This window comes from Rhopalosiphum padi, chromosome 2, assembly GCF_020882245.1.
Source record: "Rhopalosiphum padi isolate XX-2018 chromosome 2, ASM2088224v1, whole genome shotgun sequence".
Classification (NCBI taxonomy): domain Eukaryota; kingdom Metazoa; phylum Arthropoda; class Insecta; order Hemiptera; family Aphididae; genus Rhopalosiphum; species Rhopalosiphum padi.
The window spans coordinates 73,993,996-74,020,334 of NC_083598.1; the positions used below are offsets into that span (position 1 = coordinate 73,993,996).

Here is a 26,339-nt window from a genome sequence, read left to right on the forward strand (position 1 = left end):
GGAATTGTTTTGTTTTTACAACCTAAATAAAAAAAAATCATATTTTCTGTTCAAATACACTATTAAAAATATTCATTTTTATAAAATAAATATGTATTTCATTATTTTCTGAGAGATAATTGTTTTAAATTGTATGTGTTTTAAAATAACCTGATATACACATATCATTAAATAAATAAAAGATAAAAGTATAATTATATTCTTTTGCAAATATAATTTTAAATTAAAATTTCAATGAGCTTTTATTTCAGTTCGATGTTTATCAATACTAAATATTTTACTGTAGTATCCCAAGCATAAATCACAATCCCTTAACATTTTCTGAAACTATTTCTCCATTATAATATGTTCTTCGAAGTTCTACGCCATAATTCTTATGAAAAAAGCAGGTTTTGAGAAATGATACTAGAATTCTACGTAATTCTAACTGAATAGATTGTAACTAAATTTAAAAACTTTCTTCCACTTGAAATTACATAGGTTCTCTTTAAGAAACTAAAACTAGTCATCAAATCCAAACATATAAGACTTATCTCATAATATATAATATTTTCTTAATCCCAACTCCTATAATTTTCTTTGCAGCTTACTTATCCATACTTTTTACATAGATGGGTAGTTATTAAAATTACATTATAAGTATTCAATATACTTTAATATTATATAGAGCTTAAAATATACATATTTAAATTAATTTGCAATACTGTGCTATGATAATAAATAATATTATGCTAAGATTGAAACGATAGAAAAATAACTAATCACAAATACAAAATTACAGGAATTCCAATAGTTTCTCATAATAAATTAAACGTATTATTATAATTCAGGTAAACATAGATTAGTTTTATTCCTATAATTATAAAGAAATAACTAGTAATAACCAGTATATTGATATTAATGATATTATGAAATGATTTTATTCATTTGACACAAACTTTTAAGCAAAACAATAATTAGATAGAGCCATTGAACATAATTTTTAATTTTTGTTTTGTTATTAAAAAGTATCTACTGCATATGTACACACTATTTATTAACAATTTCAAAGTTCGAATAAGAATAATTAATTAATAAATTAACTATTTAAAAATAAACATTTATAAACATATTACTTATTATATTTCACATACGAAGCATTATATTATATCATATATTTTTAATTTATAAAAATGCTATAACTAATTATAATTTATGTATATTAAAAGATTTTTAAGGAATATAACATGTTATAACTCTAGTTTAAAATATTTAAAATTTAGATAGAAACTAACAGGGAATACGTGTATACGGTATATTATAATAATACAAATTAAATATGTAAATTTACAAAATTATTGTACTTCAATTTTTCTTCATAAAATTATAATCGTTATCAAATAATATACTCAAAAATAAATGGATCATAAAATAGTATACACTTTAAATCAAATACGGTTCATACCTAAATTAACTATTTAAATATGCCTCAAAAAAGTGATACAATATCTCGAGTGTTATACGAAATGTAAAATTAGATTCCATTTTTTATTATAATAAAAATGAACCGTTATTTATGCAGTGCCAAAAAAAAAAAATCATATTAAAACTAACTTGTTTCTTTTCATATATTTTTAAATTAAAAATTACATATATTTTGACATTTTACATCACCATTCCCACCACATTTAACCCATCTCAACAGGAACTAATATAATTAAGAATATACTAGAATAAAGGAAATTAACTACGCATAGTATATTTTGTATATCATACAACACATAAATAACCTTCGTTAGTGTTTTGTTTTTTACGTGACATAAATAATACAATCTAACTCAAAAATCCTCGTTTGCAGATAATAATTACAAGACTAGGATTTATAAAAGCTGAAATAAAAAAAATAAAAATATATATATGAATACATTTTAAAATACTTTGATAAGCGCTTAATTATATCTGCCATACTACCAACTTTCAATTTTTTTTTTTTTTTTTAAGAAAAATGAAACATATTATCTACTATAAGCAATCATACAATTAAAACAAAACAATAGTAAACATAATTAAATATTAAATTATAGTTATTTGTTAATCGATATTTTTATAAGTATTGAAAGTAAAATAATTGTAGTTGAATAACAAAATTATTTAAGTACTACTATTGTTACGAATTACAAAAACAGCTTCGGGGAAATGGCATATGTATCCAAATGAACTTCAAGTGAATTTCAGTAGCCCTACTACGACCTTAATTGGCCTGGTCCTTCAGGGTATAGGGGATTATCATGGGTCAAACAACTCCACATCATAAAGCAACGATGTTAAGGAACTAATACAAAAGTCTCGAAAAACAGACAAAGTAGGATTAACGAATGGAATCAGGAACAGATTATGGGATTTTAAGATCGTAGTATGGAATATACTCAGTTTCTTTTGAATAGGCGAATGCCAGAATCTCTTATAGGTATTGTAAGCTATAACTTAACAATAGCAGTCTCCGGGAAATGAGATGAGCCGGCATTGAACAAGTTATTTTTGTTGGCCTAACCTTTTTCTATCATAAATTTAAAAAAAAAGGATGTTGGAACAGGATTTGTAATACTTATAAAAAATGTCGTGGAAAGTGAAATCGAATTCAACTCCATACCGGAACGTAAAAGTACTATAAAACTAAAAATTGTGCCTATTAACGTACAATTAGTTAACATGAGTTGAATTCAGTGATTATATATTTAAAAAAGGTGGAAACTTTTAAATACTTCAGAGTGAATTAAAAGTTGAAACCAAAGTAAAGATTGTAACATATAAATCATTAATAGAATACCGAATGCAGAAAACAGAATATTGTTCTAAAATAATTTAAATCTAAGTTATTCTCAAAGCGAGTAAGAATAAGGCTTTACATAGCATTAATATAACAAAAGTTTTCTTTGGTATATGGTGTAGAATATGGTTATCATTTGAATAAGATGAAACAAAAATTGATAAAATCAAAATAATGAGAAAAGGATGATTAATTTAATAATATTAGAATAGTTTGTAACAAAGTATCAATAGAGAACATAAAAAAAATAAAATATATGTATACACACTTATATATTTATATAAATAATTTTGAAATAATACATGATTTCAATTATTATATTTAGAACTTTACTTATACTATATGTTACTACGAGTGTAATATTTAAGCTTATTATATTTACAAACCAATACTATGACGAAATAAATCAAGTTATAACGATAGGAGTATTTTATTTCTTATGGTTTTAAAGTAAAAAAAAAAAAAATAATAAATCCATAATCTTTGATTTTTCTTAATTATTTTGCATAGTACCTATTTAGGTTTAATAATATGAATTCCGTCATTCAAAATATTATTGAGTATTTATTGGGGAAAAAACATGGTTTTAAAAATGATTATTGAAAATTCTTAATAGTACCTAAATTACATAGTGTATAGGCTAAATCCATTTTGAAAAATGCAGTTGTCCTAGTTGTGCTTAGGATAGCAGTATTTATTATATTATAGCCATAATATTATGGCAGTACTATATTGTTACCACTTTAACAAAAACAAAAAAAAAATATGCATACGTACACTAATTCTAAGCAGATGTCGTAACTATTATTTATAGTGCGTCACAACGTTCACGACGTTTCAAACGTCCACGCGCTATGCTTTTGCGTACAGCATAAAATGTAATATTAAACAACATAATGATAGTGTCATATATATATAATACATATGTGATAGAATACTTTGGTTAACTTACCAGCAGTGACGTTGACCACGGGTACTTCACATTTTCCGCCCGTGAATCCGGCAGGACAATTGCATATCGCGATCGACCGACCGACATGTCTGAAAGAACACACACGTTATAAACGTTTTAGAGAATCCCATTAATTAAACTTCACGACTATTTGTTTAGCAGCATAGGCCCTGTCAACGGTTTACGCAGCTCGTTTATCACTATTATACATATACATATATTATATGAGAAGTGTATGTGTGTGTGTGTGTGTGTGTGTGTGTGTGTGTGTGCGTGTGCATCAAGCCGCTTCTACTTTCTCCCAAATAATACAATTCGTTAAGTTTTTGAGCATTTTATTATTATTGTTATTAAATTATAATATTCCAACCCTACATTTTCATATTTTTACCCTTCGAGTCCAGTCGTTGCTTCTCACAACCGGAATATACTGACAGTCAAGTAAATTATACATATTATTACATTATTTATTATTTACATTACAAGGCGATTATTTTAAGGGTTGACATTATATTTATTTAATTAGCGCTTTTGAAACTAAAAATATAATGATACTGAATTTATGTACAAAAAAGTATTACCAAAAAAGGACATTCTTTTTAAGAACACGCGTGTTTAATTTTAAAAACATCAGGTACTTTGTGCACTATACAAAAATATAAGTACTCTCATAATTATTGTAGACTCCGAATAATTCTAAGAAAAAGTGTTCCCTATCGGTGATCGCTCCATTGGGTATCGTCTGGAAATTTCGTTGAAAAACACTTAAAAAAAAGATTTTTATATCAAATGGTCGTGTTGGTATTTGATGGCGCCATCAAAAAAGTACAGATGAATATTATTATTACCAAAAAAATGGTTAGAACTATATAAAAAACATAGTTTTTTTTTTATCCATCAAAACTGTTAAAATAATAAATAACAACATTTAAGCGCTCAATGATTTATGTGACTTGTCAACAGCGTCGTAAATACTAAGCATTTAAAAAAGCCAAAGTTTTGGATAATTCCCTCAACGACCGAATTCTGCTTCACTGAATGCTTAGAGCTCTGATTTCAGTCCACTATCGCAAAGCACATTGTCCAAAAACATTTTAAACCATCAATTGTGGTTTAAATCCATCGTGCGCGTGGACCCTATTTAAAGTAGGTACGTTAAAAATTAAAAAAAAAAAAAAAAAACAACACACTACACTATTCATTTGAATGCGTGACTACGGTTCGTATTTAATCGTTGGATTATAATTTACTATACTAATATAGTATTAAATTAATGCGGATCAATATTGGCATGATGTTATTGAACGATTAATTGTTATTTTAAATGTTTTGCTAAATATTAATATTAATTTTAATATTATATTTTAAATAACTATCGTATATAAATTTTTATCAGCCGTTTAATACAGTACATGCAATCATTATTGTACATATTTTCATTATTGACTGTTTTGACAGAGTCTTTATTATTTTATATATTTTTTTTATAATCATTATAGTACAATACATTTACAAATCGAAAAAATATCATACCAAATATTAAATAATAATAATAATAATAATAATAACAGTTTTCTGATATATTTTATTGAATACTTTGGATACTATAATACATTAACTGAAAATTATTGTGCTAAAAACATAACTATAATATTATGTATGTTTTATCAGTGTTGTGGAATACAATCTTATATAGCTGTATAATACAATAATTTGATTTAGGTCTAATTGCAGTTTATAAGTAAAAGACTATTGATATAATAAATTTAATTAATAATATATTTTAATCGGTTTTTGATAATTTGTATTATTAAAATTAAACACACAGATTCAAGATTAAGACATTTTTAAAATAAAAAATGAATTTACTTGAAAGTTACCAATACCATTTTTTACATCAAATAACATTATGCATATCAAATAATATTATACGTTATTCGTAGTAACTATAATTTATTAAAATTTTTTTTTTTTTTTTAATAAGTAAATAAAAATATATATAGTCGTTCCATTGTATACAATTTCATTAAAGTTTTAACTTGATATATTTATAAAACAAATACGTGTTTATGTACCTTTATATTTTTAAATTATAAAAGAAAAAACGTACGAGGTAACAATGATTGTGTTTATAAGCGTTTTGCTTTCAAGCAAACATTTTCCAATGTATAAAACATTATCCATAAATAAAACTAAACAATTTTAACTATCTATAGATATTAGGTTTCTTATAATTTCCCCTTTTTAAATTTTCTTTTGATTTTTTTCAGATTGTTTTGAAAAATATTAGGAATAACTAAAAAAAATTTTTTTTATTAAGTATACTCTTAATGTTAAATATTATTACTGTTCAAAAATTGATTATAGACACAAAAATAAAATATCATATAAACCAATACAAAACCAATATATCCATTAGTCCAGAATCAGAAAAAAACAGTTTTTTGTAAATAGTACAAACAAAGTTTTATCATTTAAAATGTTATTTTTTTTTTAAATTTGTGTGATATCATTCTTATATTATATTTACTATAGGTTGTAGAAACCTTGATCAATAATCAAAATGTATATTTGTATATTTCATAGAAATAATTACGATAAATTTTTTTTTTTAACTTTAATGTATAAAATGTTTAAACACATTCCATTCCTTTTCATCGCTTCAATTAGGATCTAACACATATTTAAATAGCTATATGCCTAACTCAAATCGAAATTTAAGATATTGAAACGCGAATCGATAATAATTAACACTTTATTAATTTCCATCTGTTCTTAACAGATTTGTATACAATATATTATCTAATATGTATGTTATTGTACAATTGTATGTATAAATTATTTGTCTTTGTACCTATTTTTAATATAATTATGATGTGTGAAACAATTTGATTGAATTTAGTATTCTGTTTTTACGTCAAGTAGTGACACGTTGAACACACATTGTAAACCATGGCGTAACAATCAAGTTTGGCCATGTATATCTTAAACTCCTACCAATAAAATTAACTTAATATTTTTTCACCTGCCTATATAGTAACTGATTGTCGGTGAAGGAGAGTATTTGATTCCTACGACACCATCACTATCAATTAACTATTTAATTTAATTTTTTTTTTTAGACGATTGTAGTGATTAAACGATTAAAGTAATGATAATAATTTGTAATAATATACTCGTAAATAAGTAATTAGCTGTAATAATGTAAATGTAAATAATGGACACATTTTCAAAGTGAAATTATATAAACAATTACATAAAGTATTTACTTAATTCACACAAATATTATAGAAATCTGTATGTGGAAAATCCCAAATGTATCTAATGTATTTGTTTTGATACGTTATATTATAAACAAGCTAATAATTGTATGTTCATGTATTATTCTTCATGTGCTCTATCCTCGAACAGATATCCAATTTTTTTGTCTATGTGTGTGTAATAGTACTGATTTTTATTTTTCGACAGTGAAAAATGTTCTAAGTCTTTGATGCATAACCTTATATGAGATAAAATTAATCTAACGTAACCAACAGTACTTACTGTCGATACTTTCACATATTCTATCTTCTATAAAAACTGATATTACATTTTTTGAATATTATATTTTTATAAAAATGAATCCTTTGAACTAAATTCATGAGTCATATATTTAAAATCGATAAAAAAAATAACAATAATATATTAATAAAATATATAAATAAATTAAAAAATATTAGGTATTAAAAAAGCCAATATTCCCGTGTTTTTGTTTTAGAAATAATCGTTTATATACTTACTTAATTAACTAAATAAAATTAACGTTTTTAAAAAAGCCTTATACTTCAATACATTGTTTGAAATGTTTGAATATCATAGATTTTGGTTGCTGAATGTATTCAAGTATTCAAACACTCGAATAAAAAATTCAAACAAACGTGTGGGTGCTTATAACCATTATTATTCGGATTAATGTGGATGTTTATAGTAGTTCATGAAAAATCAAATTTAAAAATTATATACCTAATTTTTCATATATATGGGTGTAGAGGGTTTATTATATAAAAAAAATATACTTTTAAATTAAACAATAAAACAGTTATAGCAAGCAAAAATTAAAAAAAATAGTTGTGATTGTTATACACAATTACACAAATAATATAAATAACTCTAGGAAACAATTATTCATAACGTAAGATACAAAATGTATAACTTATCAAGTGGAAGGATTTAAGATGATTTCTTTATTTAAAACAGCAGTTAAATGTATATAGTAATGAAAAAATTAATATTTCGTGATTCCTGGGAAATGGGTAAATATACACTTAATCCAATAAATATAGAAATATTTTGAAAATTAATTTAATATAATATTGCAAATTAGTTTTTTAAATTGTATATAAGTCATTAAACTAGTTTAAGATATAAACTATTTAGTGAAAATACGTAATCTGTTTAATTCGTTAAAAAAATATTGATTAAAAAATTACTAAAATCAATTCGAAATCATTTGATGTTTATTTTTAAAATATTAGAATATGGAATATTTATTAAATAAATTCGACAAAACTAGTAGGCTGCACGAAGCCATCAATCCTTCTTGTATATGGGTTTTAACTTAAAATATGTATATGACTTAAAACTAATTTAAAATTAATTTTCAAAATATTATCATAATATGTGTAAATAATACAATGTATTGATATTAGCGTATTATTTTATTATATTAATTTTATGTATTGAGTCTATATTTTAACAAACATATTTAATATTTATGTAAATACGTCATACTTGATATTATCATAATTCTAATTTATAATAATGGAAACAAAATATTGCATTCATTTTAATCAAATCTGTTGTAAGTATATGTTATTACACGAGGCTAATAAAATATCATAGGTAAATCAAATAGTCAAAATCCCACCAGGTAATGTATTGTTATATAAATAATAATACAGTTTTATAAGTTCTTTGAAACAATATACGTTTCATAGGAGAAACATATAACAAATTATTACATGCTCTGTGTCAAAGTTCAAAGTTAACAACTATTTTATTCGAATTATTATACAAAATAAACTGATAGAAAACATTATCTGTTTATCTATCGGTGAATAGTCGGTACTAGCAATTGCGCGATTAGTTTTTGTTACGTCCCACGAATAGTTGTGTAAATTAATCTCGCGATATGATTTGCATGTGTCGACTAGTGGTCGTACAAAAGCCGAAGGGAATAGGGTCTAAAGGGGACAAAACCTAGAAGAGAACAAACATAAATGCTTGCTCAGGTGAATATTTCCACCATCCTTCGTCATCATTTCCAGGTTATTGTAGGAAAAACGATAGGCAAGCACGATTATCGTAGAACCCAGTGGAAGGAAAACAAGATGATGTTATAAATGAGCGTTCATTTATAAAGCCATCCACCGCGTCACGTCTGTCGCCATATTATGTAAGATAACCACAGTAATATTAATCTGACAAGAAAATTTAAATTGTATTTTTCCAAATATTATCTATACCACTAGGTATGTACAGGCAGACAGGCGTGATTTTCTTATGTTATTCACATAGGTTTTGATGCACAAGTGATAAACACGCGAGTAAAATGATATAAAATATGTTATATTATTATGAACAAAGAAGATGGTTTTTGAGTGAAATTGGGAATCATAAAGACTTCTACTGCTGCATACTATATTACGAGTATATAAAAAATAAAGAATTGTGATAGAAGTTAAATTTTGTTAAACAAGTTCTTGATAATTGAACACCAAAAAAAAAAAAAAAAAAAAAAAAAACAAAATAAATAATAAACTTTTCGACATGAATGACTAATAAGCATATTAAATGTCTTCAAACTTTTCTAAGCCACTTTTAGATTGTGAGTGGAAGACAGGAACTATATCAGTTTAACAACAATGTGTTTTTTAAGTTTTTTTGAAAACACATTTTAGACCATTGAAATTACTCTAAAAGTATTATGTAAGGGTTTTTCATTCGATTAAAAAAATTGAATACATGGACAATTTGTTTCGTAGAAATTAGTAAATGAAAAGTAATATTATGGAAAATATTTCCATAGAGACGTAGCTTGTATTTAAATAATATTAAATCTATTGAATTTCGCGTTTTTTAGGAAACAACAACATTTTATTTAAAAATAATATATTTTTTTCGCATTTGTTATTTGTGCAAATTCGTATACGGTCTTAAATAGATCACATATGTACACATGTGCGTATTCTTACAGTGCCCGCATACCAATGTATATTATAATAAGACTATGGTACTGCCAATTTAAATAAATATATTGGTTCATGTATAACTAATCATATTAATAATGGTTGCTATTGATATTGTGTCCCTCTAGATTACTCTATTCTACTTATGAATATATGCATATTATAGTATTAGACATTAGTATATTATTTAGCACTATCTACTATTATTTATTTATTATTTGTAAAAATAAGAGTAATTGTATGTTTATTGTATAAAAAATAATTATATAACATTAAACATTTAGATCGTATAGGATAAAATATATTATTGATATCAATAAATTTGAATATATATATATAAGTTCGCTTAATGACAATTTGTATTGAAAATATGTATTTTTAAATCAGAGAATCAAATTTCTATTATTATATTGATTTATTAAAAATATAAATGATTTTCTAGGTGTTGCTTTTATTTAATATGTAATGTATTTCACAAAAATAAATAATTATGTTTAGCAATTGACGTGTATTAATTTATTATTATTGAACATTCGTTTTAACATCATAAATTCATAACTTACTATGTTTTTTTAATATCCTTATTTATACAGCTTTCTTACGATGCGTATGTTATGGTATAAATATAAATTTCTCCTAAATTAAACAAGTAATTAAGAAAATATTACATGAATCCAGGAAATTATATTTATGCATATAAATCATACATTATATTTATGCAAGCATTGTAGATTTTAACATTTTATGACACCTTAAAAATTATCGAGAATGTTACATAAGTCTGCACTTTATCCGTTTCTTGTAGCTGGTGTCAAATATTAGGTTAGCATATAATCTTTTAGTTTTGAAGCATCACAATTTTCGAAATGATTCGTGTTATGGTCTACAAAATTTTTATTTTTACAGATTATATACAGAATATTAAAATCACAAATAACATTCGTATAAAAATAAATAAATAAATATTTAAAACCTTTAAAAATAATTGTTATGCTACTTTTGCATAAAAAAAATATATATTATCAAAATATGAAAAATGCAAAATTATTTGACAATCAGTATTTTTGATTTTCCTGAATTATTTATTGTACATATAAAATATACATTAAGCAAAAATGCCATACCTCGTTTTTACAAGAATCACTGGAAAATAATTTTTTTTTAATTATTAATTATGTTAAATCAATGTTACTGAACCGTAAAAACAATTTTTGTGCTATTAAATTATGTAGAAAGAGAATTCATGAGTAAAAAAGCAATAACAAATATGAAAATGTATTAATAAAACAGCTTTATATTATTATTTTTTGACACTCGTAAAATTATGCATTTTGTAGTTTTGAATAACAATAAATATTTGAAATAAAATTTACAATTCAGTGAACAAGCCACTCCAATAATTCCAATAAGTTGTTACGATTCTTCAGGATCAATAGCAATTAAAACTATGAGTTCATTATAAAGCAGTAGAAATAGCAATCTTCTAGTGGTAACGAAAAATTCAGTTATGTTGTGTTATTGGTGTGCTTTTTTAATTTATTTTCACTTTACTTTTTTTTAGCAACGAATTTAAAATATAATACAAACATTTAAAACTTTTAAAAATTATACGTATATGATTAAACACTAACAACTTTTTTTTTATGTAAATAACCTATTGATTTTTTACCTTTTTTTCAATTTTGGTAAAAATGATTTAATTAATTTGTAACACCTAGGCACATAAATCAAATAAAAGTAGTTATTTTTTTATTAATTAATAAAACTTAAGTGTCTGTTGCGAATAGTACCAAAAAAACTATTGAGAATATTAACAGTTGATAAGAATACAAATAAAATAAAGCAAAAATGAAAAAATAAACAAGAAAGTTTCTACCTTTAAACTTGTAAAACTCGGCCAAACACAAAGTTTTTAAAAAAGTGAATCGACTTATCGTATTGGAAAAAACAACAAATGTAGGTACCTAAATAAATAAACAAGATTACGAACAAGTTAAAACGTTTTTTTACCAGTTTGAAGCTTCATGGTCTCACTTTTACATTAGAAAAATATAAATATACATCTAATACATATTTGATTATATAAAAATATATTGTTATACAGTGTTTTTAAAGCATACCATCGAATAATTTAGTACTTTTCAATCAAAAACGATACTCTTCACCTTAGCGGATTTTTTCGTATAAATTATAACTAAATAAACTAAAAATCAAATATTTTTTTACTAGTCTATATGAATTGTATACAAATATTAAAATACAAGTATACAGAGTATTGACTAAAAATTATGAATGCATAAGAAACAAATAATCATGGGATTATAATTACTTATTTGTAACATATAAGGAAAATAATAAAATATAATAGTTTTTTAATCATTTATTAATATACTTATAATATTTAGGAATTCAAACAATTTATTTTATATTTAAATGTACACAAATATCAATGATTATTAATGAATAATATGTCTATAAAAATAGTCATTATTAAGTAATAATTATTGATTTTATTTATTATTGTTATTATTATTTTTTGAAAACGAACCGATTTTCGAAAAAACTTTAAAAATATTATATAACTAGGTGAAATTTACCTGCAAACTCCACCATTTTCACAGGAATCTGTATTGTTCATCTTACAAATCGGGCCATATCCACAATCTTCACCAGAAAATCCGGGAAAACATGAGCATTTGTATTCTCTGAAATTAAAATTAAAACATTTAGTAAACTGTGTTTATACATTTTACATTTTATAATTTGCATATTATAATATTCAGTCTGGGAAATTAATCTATTTAAATAATATAATATAAAAGATAATACAATTCACTAATTAATTTCAATTTGGACTCAATTAATGTTTTGATTTTGTTTTAAACCATTAAATATTGGAAATGTCTTATTTTAATTTTCTAAAATTTAACGTAACCAGTGTGAATGCATAGAATATTTATTATAAAATTTTCAACATAATTGGAAATTAAATTTTAAGTGATCGTCAGTTTTATATTTTATTTGGTATGAACTTGAGTTCTGTACATAATAATAATATGAATTCAAATCTGATTACGAATTTTAAATGGACATGAACTTATTTTAATAATGATATGTATCGCCCAGTTTTTAATAATTATACAATATTTTATTTCACAATGCATTTTACAATGTTTAAAAAAGTAATATGAACTTCTGAAAAGTGTAAAATAAAAACATAAATTAAATGTATTCATTGTATAGAATATTAATTTAAAATAAATCTAACTAAACTGTGGTCCGGCACGCCCACATTTCTACTACAATAAGTTATATTACCTTTACCATAATTATATGGCTGTATTAAGACACCAAAGACAAATCGATTTGTGCACATTAATGATAAATATACAATTCAAATAATAGACGGAATACCAAACCCCTATTGGTTATTTCGTATAAACATCTACCCGATGTCAAACTTAATTTTTATAAATAATTATAATAATAATAAAGACACCTCGAGTAAAATTCATGATATAAGTTTATCTGCTAGACATTGTTACAAGAATATTTTTTAAAGAAAAACTATTTGATCAGTATTTTATATCAATAATAATGTATACAAAATTAATGCGTTTTAGAGTTAATAAATGTTTACAATCAAAATACATTTTATGTTAGTATACATAATATGTAGTAAGTTCATAATGGAAATTCATATGTAATAATTATGTGGGCGACCATAAGCACTCTAGTTACTCGACTTGATGTGTGGGTAGGTACAATCAGTTCATATGCAATTATAGCCTATAGGTAGGTACTCATCTATAAACTAATGTGGAGTATATTTACATGGTTACCGATTGCTATAGAAATATTATATACCTATAACCCTATAAAATACACATTCTTCAAAAATGTTTTATAAATTAAAATTCCTACTAAATTAAATTTGAGCGTATGCCTTTTAATATGAATAATATAAATTCAAATTGCTAATAATATAGATCAAGTAGTTACTGGTAAATAATAATATAATGATAACATGACGGTATTTATATAATTATTTATAATAAATATCGAAGATATAAAATAGCATTAATAATACGATTATTTATACAAAGTAAAATAATAAAAATTAATTTATATTATGACTAGTAACAATAACTCGGTAGGTTTAAAATTAATATAAATGCCGAAATAAATATTTGTAATACAAGGACAAATATTATAAAAAAGTACAAACCTGTTGTAAAAAGTTATATCATGTACAGTTCGATGGATCATCTGATGTTAAGACGTGTGATAGAACGAGTCAGTATTTTTTTTTCTAATCATAAAATCTACACAATAATCACGAGTGATATTAAAATAATAAAAATACATGTTAATTTGTTAAAGGAACCATTTAAAACCAAACATAACATAAATATAAACATTTAAAAATAAACTTTAATTTATAAAATTAAATTAATAACATTAAAATTATTTATAGGTACCTATCATACATAGATTGTTTTTTATTGTTAAAATAATGTATCATGTATCAATGTTGATTCAAGTATTTATATCTTGCAGAAATATCACTTAATTCTAAACAACTTTATTAGTGCATAATATATGTTTAATTGTAATACATTGTCTACATTGATTTTAACTACCTAATTTAAAATTAATTTGGCTTTAAATTCGCTTTAAATTATATATTTTCTAAATAAAAATAGTACACATAACTTAATTTTTCAGGAGATAGTGGCTTTTATCTTATTTTTATTTTATTATTTTTTTTTCCTTTTGAGTAATTTATCATTCTAACCAACCATTATCTTGCTCGGATAAAATACTTGGTGCACAATGCTTGAAATTCAATAAGTGTTCGTATAAAATAAGTCAACTCAATTTGTTAAATTCGCTGTAACGATGTTTATTTATTACAATAAATTTAAAAAGCATAATCTTTTTAAATAAAAGTAGAAAATTGGTGTTATCAGGTACATATTAGGTTCTTGAGTTTTATAAGGATAACATTTACTTCTAGAGGTAACTAATTTTGGATTGTTTTATTTTTGATTAGGTGTGTGACATATTTTGTGACACCACTAGCACGGGCAGAGGGTTTTGGTGATTTTTATAATAGTACCTTCATATCCACATACTTGAAATTTCTCATTGGGTTTTAGGTGAGTTTCTCGAAACTAAAAAAAATATTGATTGAATATAGTATTTTGCACGTTGAATGTCGGTGAAATATTTAAGAAGGCCATTGATATTTTATTGAATTATTTGTTAGGTATTGAAAGTATGATTTTTCATTTTAGTGAGATGTTTGGGTATCTCGAGGAGGGAATACTTGGAATAATATATTTGAGAATTTCATTAAACAAGATTTCGTTTTCTATCATTTATTTGTGAACGAATACCTGAACTAGATTCATTATTGATACTATATCTATTTTAACGAGTTCACAGAGTGAATGAATGTTAATATGTTAATTTATTTAATAGGAGATTGTTCTAGTATGTATTTGAATTTAAGAAAGTTTATTGGAGTGTCTTGGTTACTGGAAAAAAAATGTTCAATAGGTTTGAATGCTTGGCACTTCTATTTTCGTAAGATCTCGCGATTGTATTTTTGGTTACTTTGAGCCTTGAGGTGTTCATTTTTTCTTAAGACAAAATTGTTGAGATGATATGTTGGATATTGGTCTTTTTATTTGGATTATAGATGTGATATTGGGATAAATATGTTATCGATAGGCGTCTGTGGCGTGAACATAATTTTTTATTGAGAATCATTGCTTTTGTTACCTAATTAAAGTGTGATTTGATTTTTGTAGTATAGGAGTTTGTTTTAAATCAGAGTTGTGATTCTTTTCTGTTTATGGGGTTCGCTATAATTTTTATGGATTATATATTTATGTTTAATTGTTGCGTAAAGTACTAATTGTGAAGGAGATGGAATCTTTGCTTGAGAAGGAGTTTTTATTATGTTCTATCGTGTTTTTACAGTGGACTTGTACGTTTACTTAAACAGTAAGCGAGTATTTTAAATGTAAAGAAAAAACGATAATCGGCATCTTCAAAATTAATTAATAATAAGCCAGTTAATTTTTTTGGTTTCTAAAATGTATAATGTTGATAAATATTATGTAGAGAAGTCTGCTTTTAAGAAGAAGATATGCGTAAATATATTTATGCCTATGATATATTTAAATGCATCAGTAATATATGGATGTGAAATAGTAGGAGCTACATTCTAAAAGATAATACGCTTTTTGATTTTAAAATCTACGTAAATCAATATTGTGATTATCAACTATATTTTTCGTATGGCGATTAAAGATGTCATTAAATATATTAACATTGGTAAAATAGTCAAAAAAATGATTGTTTGAAATTTATAAGATAAATTTGTTGTTTAAAGTATTTGTAATCAGTCTAAACGGTTTAATGAATTCAATTAGTGAAATACCTTCGATTGTGTTGAAAATAATAGCCTTTTTTATTGTAAAAAATAGGTTTACTGTAGTTTCGGAAAAACATTTTTGTGTGACATTATCATTTATTTGGCTATTTTTATTGGTGGTTGAAGTATGCGTGTTTTTTAGATCGTGATTGATTTGTAACTGGTTTCTAATAAGTTGTGTAAGTTTTTTTGGTTTTTTTCGACATTACGTTATTAGACGACGAACGTCTTAAATAGAAATTTGTGGTTTTTGGAGATGATTTGTCTCGCCCATTGTATTAGTTTGCGTCATAATTATACCGATAATGTGGTATTGTAGTGTACCTATTAGTACGCTATGATATACATTACCGATAAGCGGTGACACAAAGATTCATCTGTTGTGCAATATTGTACTGCTATCGGGAGCTATAATATATTATGGGGCTCGATAGTTAAATAAATGTGTGGTTTTAACGATATCCGAACACGTTCTAACTCGTATTTTATATTATACGATATACGTAGAGATTTGGTATACCTCACCGATATAAGATTGATCGTGAAGATGTATTTAAGGCCACCACCAATCAGTATCAGTCGAAGATATACAATAATTATATAATAGTCATGGTCAGATATAGTTTAGGTACCTATTTATTATATATGTTATGGTCAAAGTGTATAATCAGTCGTTGTAGTACAATGCCCTATTTCATTGGAAATTTTGGTAAATTATTTTACCATTATACAAAATGACCAAAATACAGTGGGCAATTATAATGAAAAAGCTATAAAACAGTTTTTGTTTACAATAACTGATTTATAACTTTTTATTTCTTTATGAAATTAATGTTATAAAAATAATATACATGCCAATTTTAATTAAATTATTGTTTTTGTTGTACTATTGACATAATATAAAAAAAAAATTTTGTTATTGCTCTATTTAATTTTGCAACTTAGGCTATCATAACATTTAAATATACCATAGTACACTGCAGTTTTCCTCCAGCACTGAATTTGAATTTATTTTATTTATATTATTATTTACAGTTACACCTGCATATCCTTGACTATCAAGATTGAAATTTTCTATCCATTCCTCTTAATGATTTAAAATGTCCTATTGGTACTGTTTCAATCCAAACGAACGAATCTTTGCATTCATTTTTCATATTGGTTACTAGTGTTAATGGTTGTTGAAGCTTAATTTCAATAGTAATTACCAATTTTAATAATTATTGTTTTTACTGAAAAAAACTAGGTTTCATTTATTATTTGATAAAGATTTAACTTAATATTATTGTCATCAGATATAATGACTCCTAAAATTGGTCGAAAATCATTCTTTGTTTTATTAAAATTATTTCAACATTTTTCCTCAATTTTTCCTTCACAAATTTAATTTTCAAAATAATTTTTCATTTTAAAGCTTGGATTTCAAATTTATGTAACGATTCACTTCTTTTTTTTTGAAATTATTATCTCTATTTTGATTGTATAACTTCAGCTGGTATGTTTGTGTTTTAATGGTTTAAGTGAAACATATTTCGTTACCTAATTTTTATAAACGACAATAAATATATTATTAACATCAGGTTGAGATTGCATGTAAATCAAATTTATTTGACAACGAGAATTTATCTCTGAAAAAATTAAGATACAAGACCTTTTTTACAGTTTTACCTTTTCTATGACATAATTAACACAGATTTAAATGTATCATTAAACACTATAAAATAGTATTATATTAATAATTTATTATATTTTACGTTCAACTCATGTTCCATTAAGTTTCTACTTCCGTGACTAGTTTATAAATGCATGTTATGCATTATTTTATATAATTCTTTGTTATAAATATAATACTAAATAGTAGGTATTCATTTACCGGTACAATTTTTTAAAAATTACTTACATTCATTATATTATGGCACTTTAATAATTTAAAATCATTTGTTTTTAATTTTCTTCCACTTTTTAATTGTTTAACTTTTGTAATATTTGGTTTTATTTACCTCTATATTAAATATAAATTATTTGGAATTTTGCTTTCGAAATAATATTATATTTTTCGTATAATTTTAAATCACTTATTTTAAATATTAAGTAAAATTATTATATCTATACGATATATAAAATAACAATACGTGTAAAATACCACCAATCTGTTAAATGGTGAGGTTTCAACTGATTTTAAATTCTATATTATATCTCGGATTTAGATTTTCATTGGAATACACTCTGATAAAGTTGTCACGAGGCGGCAAGTTATTTTTCTCTGCGTTACATTATTACATATATCGAAATCAAACACTGTATCGGTTATTACAATACAGTCACTACTTATATTCTACCAGTTTGAAGTGAATGCACTCTGTAACCGAACTTATAATAATAATAAAAATATGTGAACACTTAATAGGTAATAGTCGGAACACTTTTTTCTTTGTAAGACGAACTAAAAAATGTACATTGTCCACAGATAGTTGGGCATTGTACACAATGTCCAGCTATTGTATTACAATGTCGGGGAAATGTAACCAAATTAAAAATCAGATTCAACTTTGCCCAAATATAATGAGCATTGTGCAAAATGCCCGGAAACTACAATTTTTGAATTATTCACTTTGACCGTAACGTATGTATAATTATATAATATAGTGGTGCGTGGGGATGGAAGGCTGGTTCAGCTAGAAATCTATTTCGGAGAGAAAAAAAACACTAGACAGCTCAATTATCTACCGAAAGGGTGTGTTTGACAGATTGTTCGACGCGTGGTGCACTGCCGTAAACGTCGAGCCAAATTTGAAACGTTCCGGCACCGCGTGTACAGAAGACGTTCCGACTTCCGATTTCACAACCGTTGAAATAAAACGCAACCCTCCAAATCTTAAGTTCCATTATATTATGTTTACGCGTGTGATTATTGTTTGGAGCGTTGTGCGTTGCTAACGAGGCCACTAAATTAATAATATTGCATCCTCGGCTAGGGAATCAAGCGGACAGAAAATTAAAGGCGGAATCCGCCGCGGTCCTAACGTTACTAACGCAATGAAAACAATAAAAATATACGGATTCTTGTTCGCCGGCACTATTTCCGGTTGAACGAACAAATGACTAAAAAAAAAAGGAAAAAAATCACAAGAGCAATTAAACGGGGCGGGTTCTTTTTATTATATTATTTATCCCAGAACACACACATAGCCTACAGATACGGAAAAATAATATCATCTTGAAAACTTGACCTTTTTATTATACCTACGTAATATATACTTATGTGTCTACTCTTATGTACCTATATACTCGTACATTCGGAAACTCCATAAAAATAAAAAGGAGCTTGGTCACGTGTAAAAAAGGAAGACCGACGGAAAAGCTATTAGCCAGTGCGGACGGAGAGGGAAAACAATTTGTCGCCGTTGGAATTGTTCTAACGTAAAAACATCGTATCGTACATATCACTTAAATATATATATATATATGTAAATATTATGCACGCGCGTGTTTGCGAGTATAATGTTTGTTTGTCTGCTGTCCAAAACGCAATAGAAGCAATAGAATAGATTTTTGAACCGGACGGAAGACGACTATTACGTACATGCAAAATCGTGCCCCAGGGAGCTTTACGAAACGGCCTTTGCAGAATATATACTGATGGATGGCCACGGTCCGCTAGAAGTTTACTGACGGTATGGTACACGGTCGCGTTTGGACTCAAGCCATCACCAATATACTATAAGAGGCGCTGTTTTTCTTGCTAGAATTGTACATATAATTGACTATTATTGTGGTAATCGTGTAATACAAAAAAAAAAAACACACTTATTACGTGAATCGTCTGATTCATTTAATGTCACGAATTACATAGTTTTTATTTTTAGAGCAAATATTTAAATTGATTACAGTAGAACTATTGAGGGAACATTTTTGTCAGCTATCTCAGTAGACCAAAATGCTTGTTCATATTCGGGCGCTCTCAATGGTTACCAGTGCCGTTGATTTGATTTTCTATGTATACGAGACATTATATTTAAAGAAGCAAGTAAACGTAATTTACTTTGAGTTTTAAAAAAGTTTGATTTGATTGATTTATTTCATGAATCAGCTCGGAATTGTTGAACAACTCTTATCTTTGATACGATCTTATTGGAACGTTCGCAAAAAGTTTATTAATCTACTTGATAAAACATTAAAAAATATCGGGTATTACCATGTGCATACCTACATCGATATAACGAGATTATTTTGATTTTTTTTTAATAACATTTCCATAAATATCGTTTATTCAGTAATTTATTAATTCACCTAAAATTTTATTTTTTTCCGATGGGTTCTTAATAAACTTTCTGTATATGTTAATTTGATTTAATTTTCGAACTTAATATATTGTTTTCATCCCTAGTAAAGCGCTACGCATGTTTGTGACTTTATTAAACAACATTGATTTTACTTTGACAGTCTTTAATGTCTTTTTGAAATTTACAGCAATACAGTCTTAATATAGACTTTTTAGAATACGATACTGTCACTTAGTTGCTTTATACTATAAAGGAAACTTGATTAAGTCCAAAACCGATTTTTGAGTTTAAGTATTGTTTATCCACCTCCTAATAATTACAGTCATATTATTATAATGAAATACTTCGGCTTAGATATTTGTCTTGAAATTGTTAGATATTCGTTTCATTTGTTGATTGATTGAGAGAGCCGTTAGTGCATTCCGCTTGTTAGAACAATTCTGTATTTCTGTTATTGTTAATATCAGGAACTGCTACAGGAATCGTTTTACCTACCAGTAAGGCAGAGTAGTTTTGCAAAAAAATTATCCTTTGTCCTTTAACAAGGATGATGTTCATAGAGCCTAGCTTTAACATCGGTTCCCAAACTTTTACTACCACGACACCCTTGAGAAATAGTTTGTGTTTCGTGGAACCCCCTTTTTTAAATAATATAAAATAATAATTTTTAATAATATAAATCTAACCTTAGGTTTCCGTGGGCCACACTTTGGGAACGCTGGTCTATAACAATCTAAAATTTTCAACACCCGTTGCGTACCGTCCCAAGGCCATCTACGATTATTGTATTATAATACATTTTAAATATATTCATAATATTATCAATTAAAATAATTTTAATTTTAAATATTTTTTTTTTTTTAGTTGTAAGCCGATGGTAATTATTGCTGAATATTTTCGGGTAAAGCAGGTTATTAAATAAGTTTATCAAATATTCATTGAAATTTAATTTAATCAGAAACTATACAAAATAGAAATATAAACAAGAAATGTACCAAACGGTATACAAATTATTTTACTATAGAAAAAAAACAAATAGAAATATTCAACAATAGTCAACTAATATAATAGTATTGTAATTTTGATCATGATAATCATGTACATAATAGATAATCTAACTAAATTTTTTTTTTATATTGTATATACATTTTTATATACATTTTTTTTTGCAAAATTAAGTGATACAATATTACGTTATGTTAGTCAGCACAATTTTGATTATACTTTCATGATTGAACGTGTGTTTGACAATTTATAATACGTTTATATATAACATTGGCCCTATTTATTGTTACCCAAAGTAATATCTTATTTTTAATAATAAGTAATTACATAAATAGAAATAATTTGATTTTTATATAATGTCCTTAATTTTATTTATGTATACAAGTAATTCTAAAAATGTTTTATAAAAACAAAAAATTATAATGAACGAATGTTTATTTTTGTTTAAACATATTTAAAAAATATTATGTTAAGAAAAAAATAAAAAATAAATCATTGTATTATTTTATCTTGTATGAACTACCACTGATCTCTAATCTACAGTTTATTTAAAATGTTAATTAGCTTTAAAGCTATACTTTAATTTAATAAAAATATATATATACATATATATGTTTATATCGTACACAGTTTTAATTTACAAAAAAGTTAAATTAAATTCATAAATTCAACCAAGGACTTATTCAATTCATCTATTAATTACAAATATATATTTAGTTATTTAGTTAGCCACATAGGTATTTAATTTAAAAAAATGTATACTCATTGAGTATACTAATTGAGTGTTACTCAAACAGTAATTTCTAACTAATGACTTTTTATTATATTTATATAACTAACAACCACAATAATTTTTAAAATACAATTTTAATAATATTATTCATATTATTTAAGATAAAACAATTGGATATGTTAGTATTGAAATCATTTTTGTTCAACTATAGGTAACGTCATAATGATTCCATAATCAATATTTAAAAAAAAAATATCTTTAAGTTTTAAAATAAATTCATAGATATCTGTATAAAGTAGTTCTCAATTATTGATGGTCAACAATATAAAAAAATTCTGTTTTTCATAAATTTTACTTTAAAAAAAAAATGCCTTACCTTAAAAATTAAAAAAAAAAATAAACAAATATAGGAAGTAAACATGTATTCAATAATATTAACTGTACATTAGTTGATGTTTTTCCATCATGACATCACAAAGGAGGTTGCGGTCGAATATGTTTCATTAATTTATTTCATGACCAATAACTACAATTAATTGTAAAACTATTCCAAGGACCCTACAACTGGTCAAAGTAGTGCGTGCTAATAAGTTACGTCAATGCGTCGATCAAGTACCTATACATTTCATTTTGTTTAATTTATTATCAATATTAGTCTTAATGTCAATAAATAATTTTTTACTACTTTTTTCGGTGTATATTGCTTATTTTTGTATATTTTTTAAAGTAATGATTCAATATACTAAATGATTGAGGTAGAATTAAATAGGTAATGGCCGCCTCTCGGAATTGTAAATAAAAATTAAAATGTGGTATACATTTTTCGTTGAGTATGTTTAAAGATTGTTTTTTGAAACTCGTACTTGATATTCAGTTGAATTTAGAAGGTGTTATTTATGTGTGCATTTAAATGTTTATAGTATTAATTATTTCATATCAAATTTAGTAACATCTTTACTAAATTGTATATTTTGTAAACGAAAATTGACTATGGATCTACATAACGAAATAGTAAGATTCAAATGTATGAATATTTATTGTGACGAGTATTGTATAGTTTGTATACAATTTATCAATTCCACTATTATTGTTTTTCTATTAACATCAAATTATTAAATAATAAAGTAGATAAGGTATTTTTATAATATGAAAAAATTGTAACTGAAAAATATTAATATTTTCATAAAAATAATTAGTTCACTCGGTTATGCATAATATACAACTTACTGATACTTAAACCGTGAAAAAAAAATAAAAAAATAAATATATGGAACATCGAAAAATATTTAGATTTCATAAACATAATATTTAGTAACAATTATTAAAAACACATACGCAATAGTTGTTTTATTTTATATCACCAAAATAAATAATTCCTAAAGTTGTACATTTATAATAAAATAATATTATGTTATAACTATTGTGAAATGTTTTAATTTATAAATATATAAATATATACTCAACTTTAAATAATCAGAATTACAATGAAGATTGAAACATTTTTATTGTTCCTAAAGCAACTATCATACTATCAGACTTAAAACACACATAAATCATCATAAAAACAATAAATTCACTGATCTACTCAGAATTTAAAATTACAGATTTTACAACTATGTCGTTTATATAAACTTAGTAGATTTCATATTAAACTATTGATTTTATTTTTATTGTAATGTTTTGTGCAATAGTGGCTTTAAATTAAAACATATCAATACATTATAAAATAATACAAATTTCTTTTTTTAAATACTAATATGGTAAAAATGTTACAAGATAATTAGATAAAAAACACGATGCTACTTTTGTATAGCAAAAACTGTTTTCAAAATGTCCAGACAGTTTGTTCCCACATAATAGTGACCATTTCACAAAAAAAGAAAAAAAACATACAAAAACTAGAATAGTAAATCTATTTTTCATTTTTTTTATTATATTATAGTTTATAAGAATTATCTCTACTTAAAATATCGTAATAATATATATGATTGATATAAACTATTATGTAGAAGCAATATTAATTTCATTGGCGTTTTTTTTTTTAAATGTTCGGAATACGTATACAATTTAATCGATTCTAGATATTTACCATATAATGAAGAAATGATTCTTAATTGATGTATAAAAATAAAATTTGGATAATATAAACAATAAACTCGTAGTGAAACCAAACAATTTTAAAAATATTACGATTTTGTCATAATCACAAAAAAAAACCGAGTAGTATTGTAATGACAAGTTAATTAAAGGTCACTACTATAACATAACTTTGAGGTAAGCCATTTTCGATGATCGAACAGGCGTACGTGACCCTAACGGCAAGACTTAGCATATAATATAAAGGGTTCCTCTTCATGAAGCTTTTATAGTTAGTCGTCACAATAATTTATTATTTATCACTTCGGATAATTATCATCAAAATATGAAGGGCTTAGCATAATTTTATTAATATGAGATGTAGAATTGTAGAGTATTCGAATATTTATTTGTACCCAACCTAACCTTGTTACTTAATCTATTATTGATACTCGATAAAACACTATAGGCCGCATTGCAAAAATGTATACTATAATATTACAACCTAATACCTATAGATATTTTGAAATATTTTATTTCTATAATATAATACACAGTACTTTTAACTTTTACTATAATATAATAATATTAATAATACGTATTATTATTATTATTATTGAATACAATACATGGTACCTACCGGGCTACAGCTGAAATATATAAACAATAGGAAGACCTAACGATTTATTTAAATTAATGAGTTACTGGGTTAAATTTCAACAATGAACCATAGCCCGTGGTTCAACATTTTAAGCAATAAACCTCGACAGTATTTTGTCACATATAACTTTCTGGGAACGAGAAAAAAAAAAGCAAAACGAACACTCAAAATAACATTTAACTAGTGTAGGATTCGTATGCTAGATATTTGTTGTTTACACCTTCCTTTGGACCTTATTGCCGTGTAAACTTCCATTTGATCACCACCATTAAATAATCCTCTCACATACAACTTTTGCTTCCATGTTATAAACAACGTGATACTATCTGATAGTAAAATATACAAACAAGTCATGAACGGCAAAAGTTTTGTCACCTATAATAATACGTTCACTAATTTTCATTTATAAAGGTGAAAAGAATCGGGAAAATGATAACATAGCAATTACACCTAAATTTCCTCCCAAGTGCATACTTTTTTCATGCGCATTCATACACAATGTTAGATTCCTCGTAAAAAAAAAACCTATTAAATCCCCGTAGGTTTTGTGAAAATTTCAGCCTTTGAAGTGTAGATGAGTCATTTAAATACAACAGATCGTCCAAAGATAGCCGAATGACTTTTGATTCAGCTCGTTAACCAACAAAAGAAGCAAGTTGAGATAGGTCCTAACTCGTGCATTATCCAATTACAGTACCTGCGGCATTTGGTACCCAAAGAGCGAATCAGAATCTGAAATTGCAATTCTATTTAGACTATTTTAGATAAACATCAATAATACTATCCAATGTTCCTTACATACAGATAAATAATCAAAAATGTTTACATGCCGATCATGTATAATATAAGTAAATATAAAATGGTATATTAAATACATACATTTTGAATAGATATTTGGAAAAATAATTGTGCACGTAAATAGTCACATGTATTCAATAAAATACAATATACTTCACGGTTTTTACTATAATGGACAAACAAAACGAATGTTAGTTAAATAAAGATTCATAAGGATGATAGTAATATAAACTACAGAACTATAACCGCTTGAATAATTAGTAAACAAAATTATTTTTGCCTTTTTATATAATTTTAGACGAGTGCGTATTTTGGTAAATAATATTATTAGTTATTTCTACAAAATAAAT

The 26,339-nt window shown here is 25.0% G+C and overlaps 1 protein-coding gene across 1 annotated transcript in view; it reads right to left on the minus strand.

Annotated features, from left to right (window-relative positions):
• The window catches only part of LOC132919693 (uncharacterized), a 200,910-nt gene that overhangs the window by 105,824 nt on the left and 68,747 nt on the right, over positions 1-26,339 (minus strand). Inside the window, exons 4-5 of the mRNA XM_060981474.1 lie at positions 12,583-12,690; positions 3,759-3,847 (exon numbers count right to left, since the gene is read on the minus strand). Of these exons, the coding sequence (XP_060837457.1) occupies positions 3,759-3,847; positions 12,583-12,690 (197 nt within the window). The remainder of the gene's footprint in view (positions 1-3,758; positions 3,848-12,582; positions 12,691-26,339) is intronic.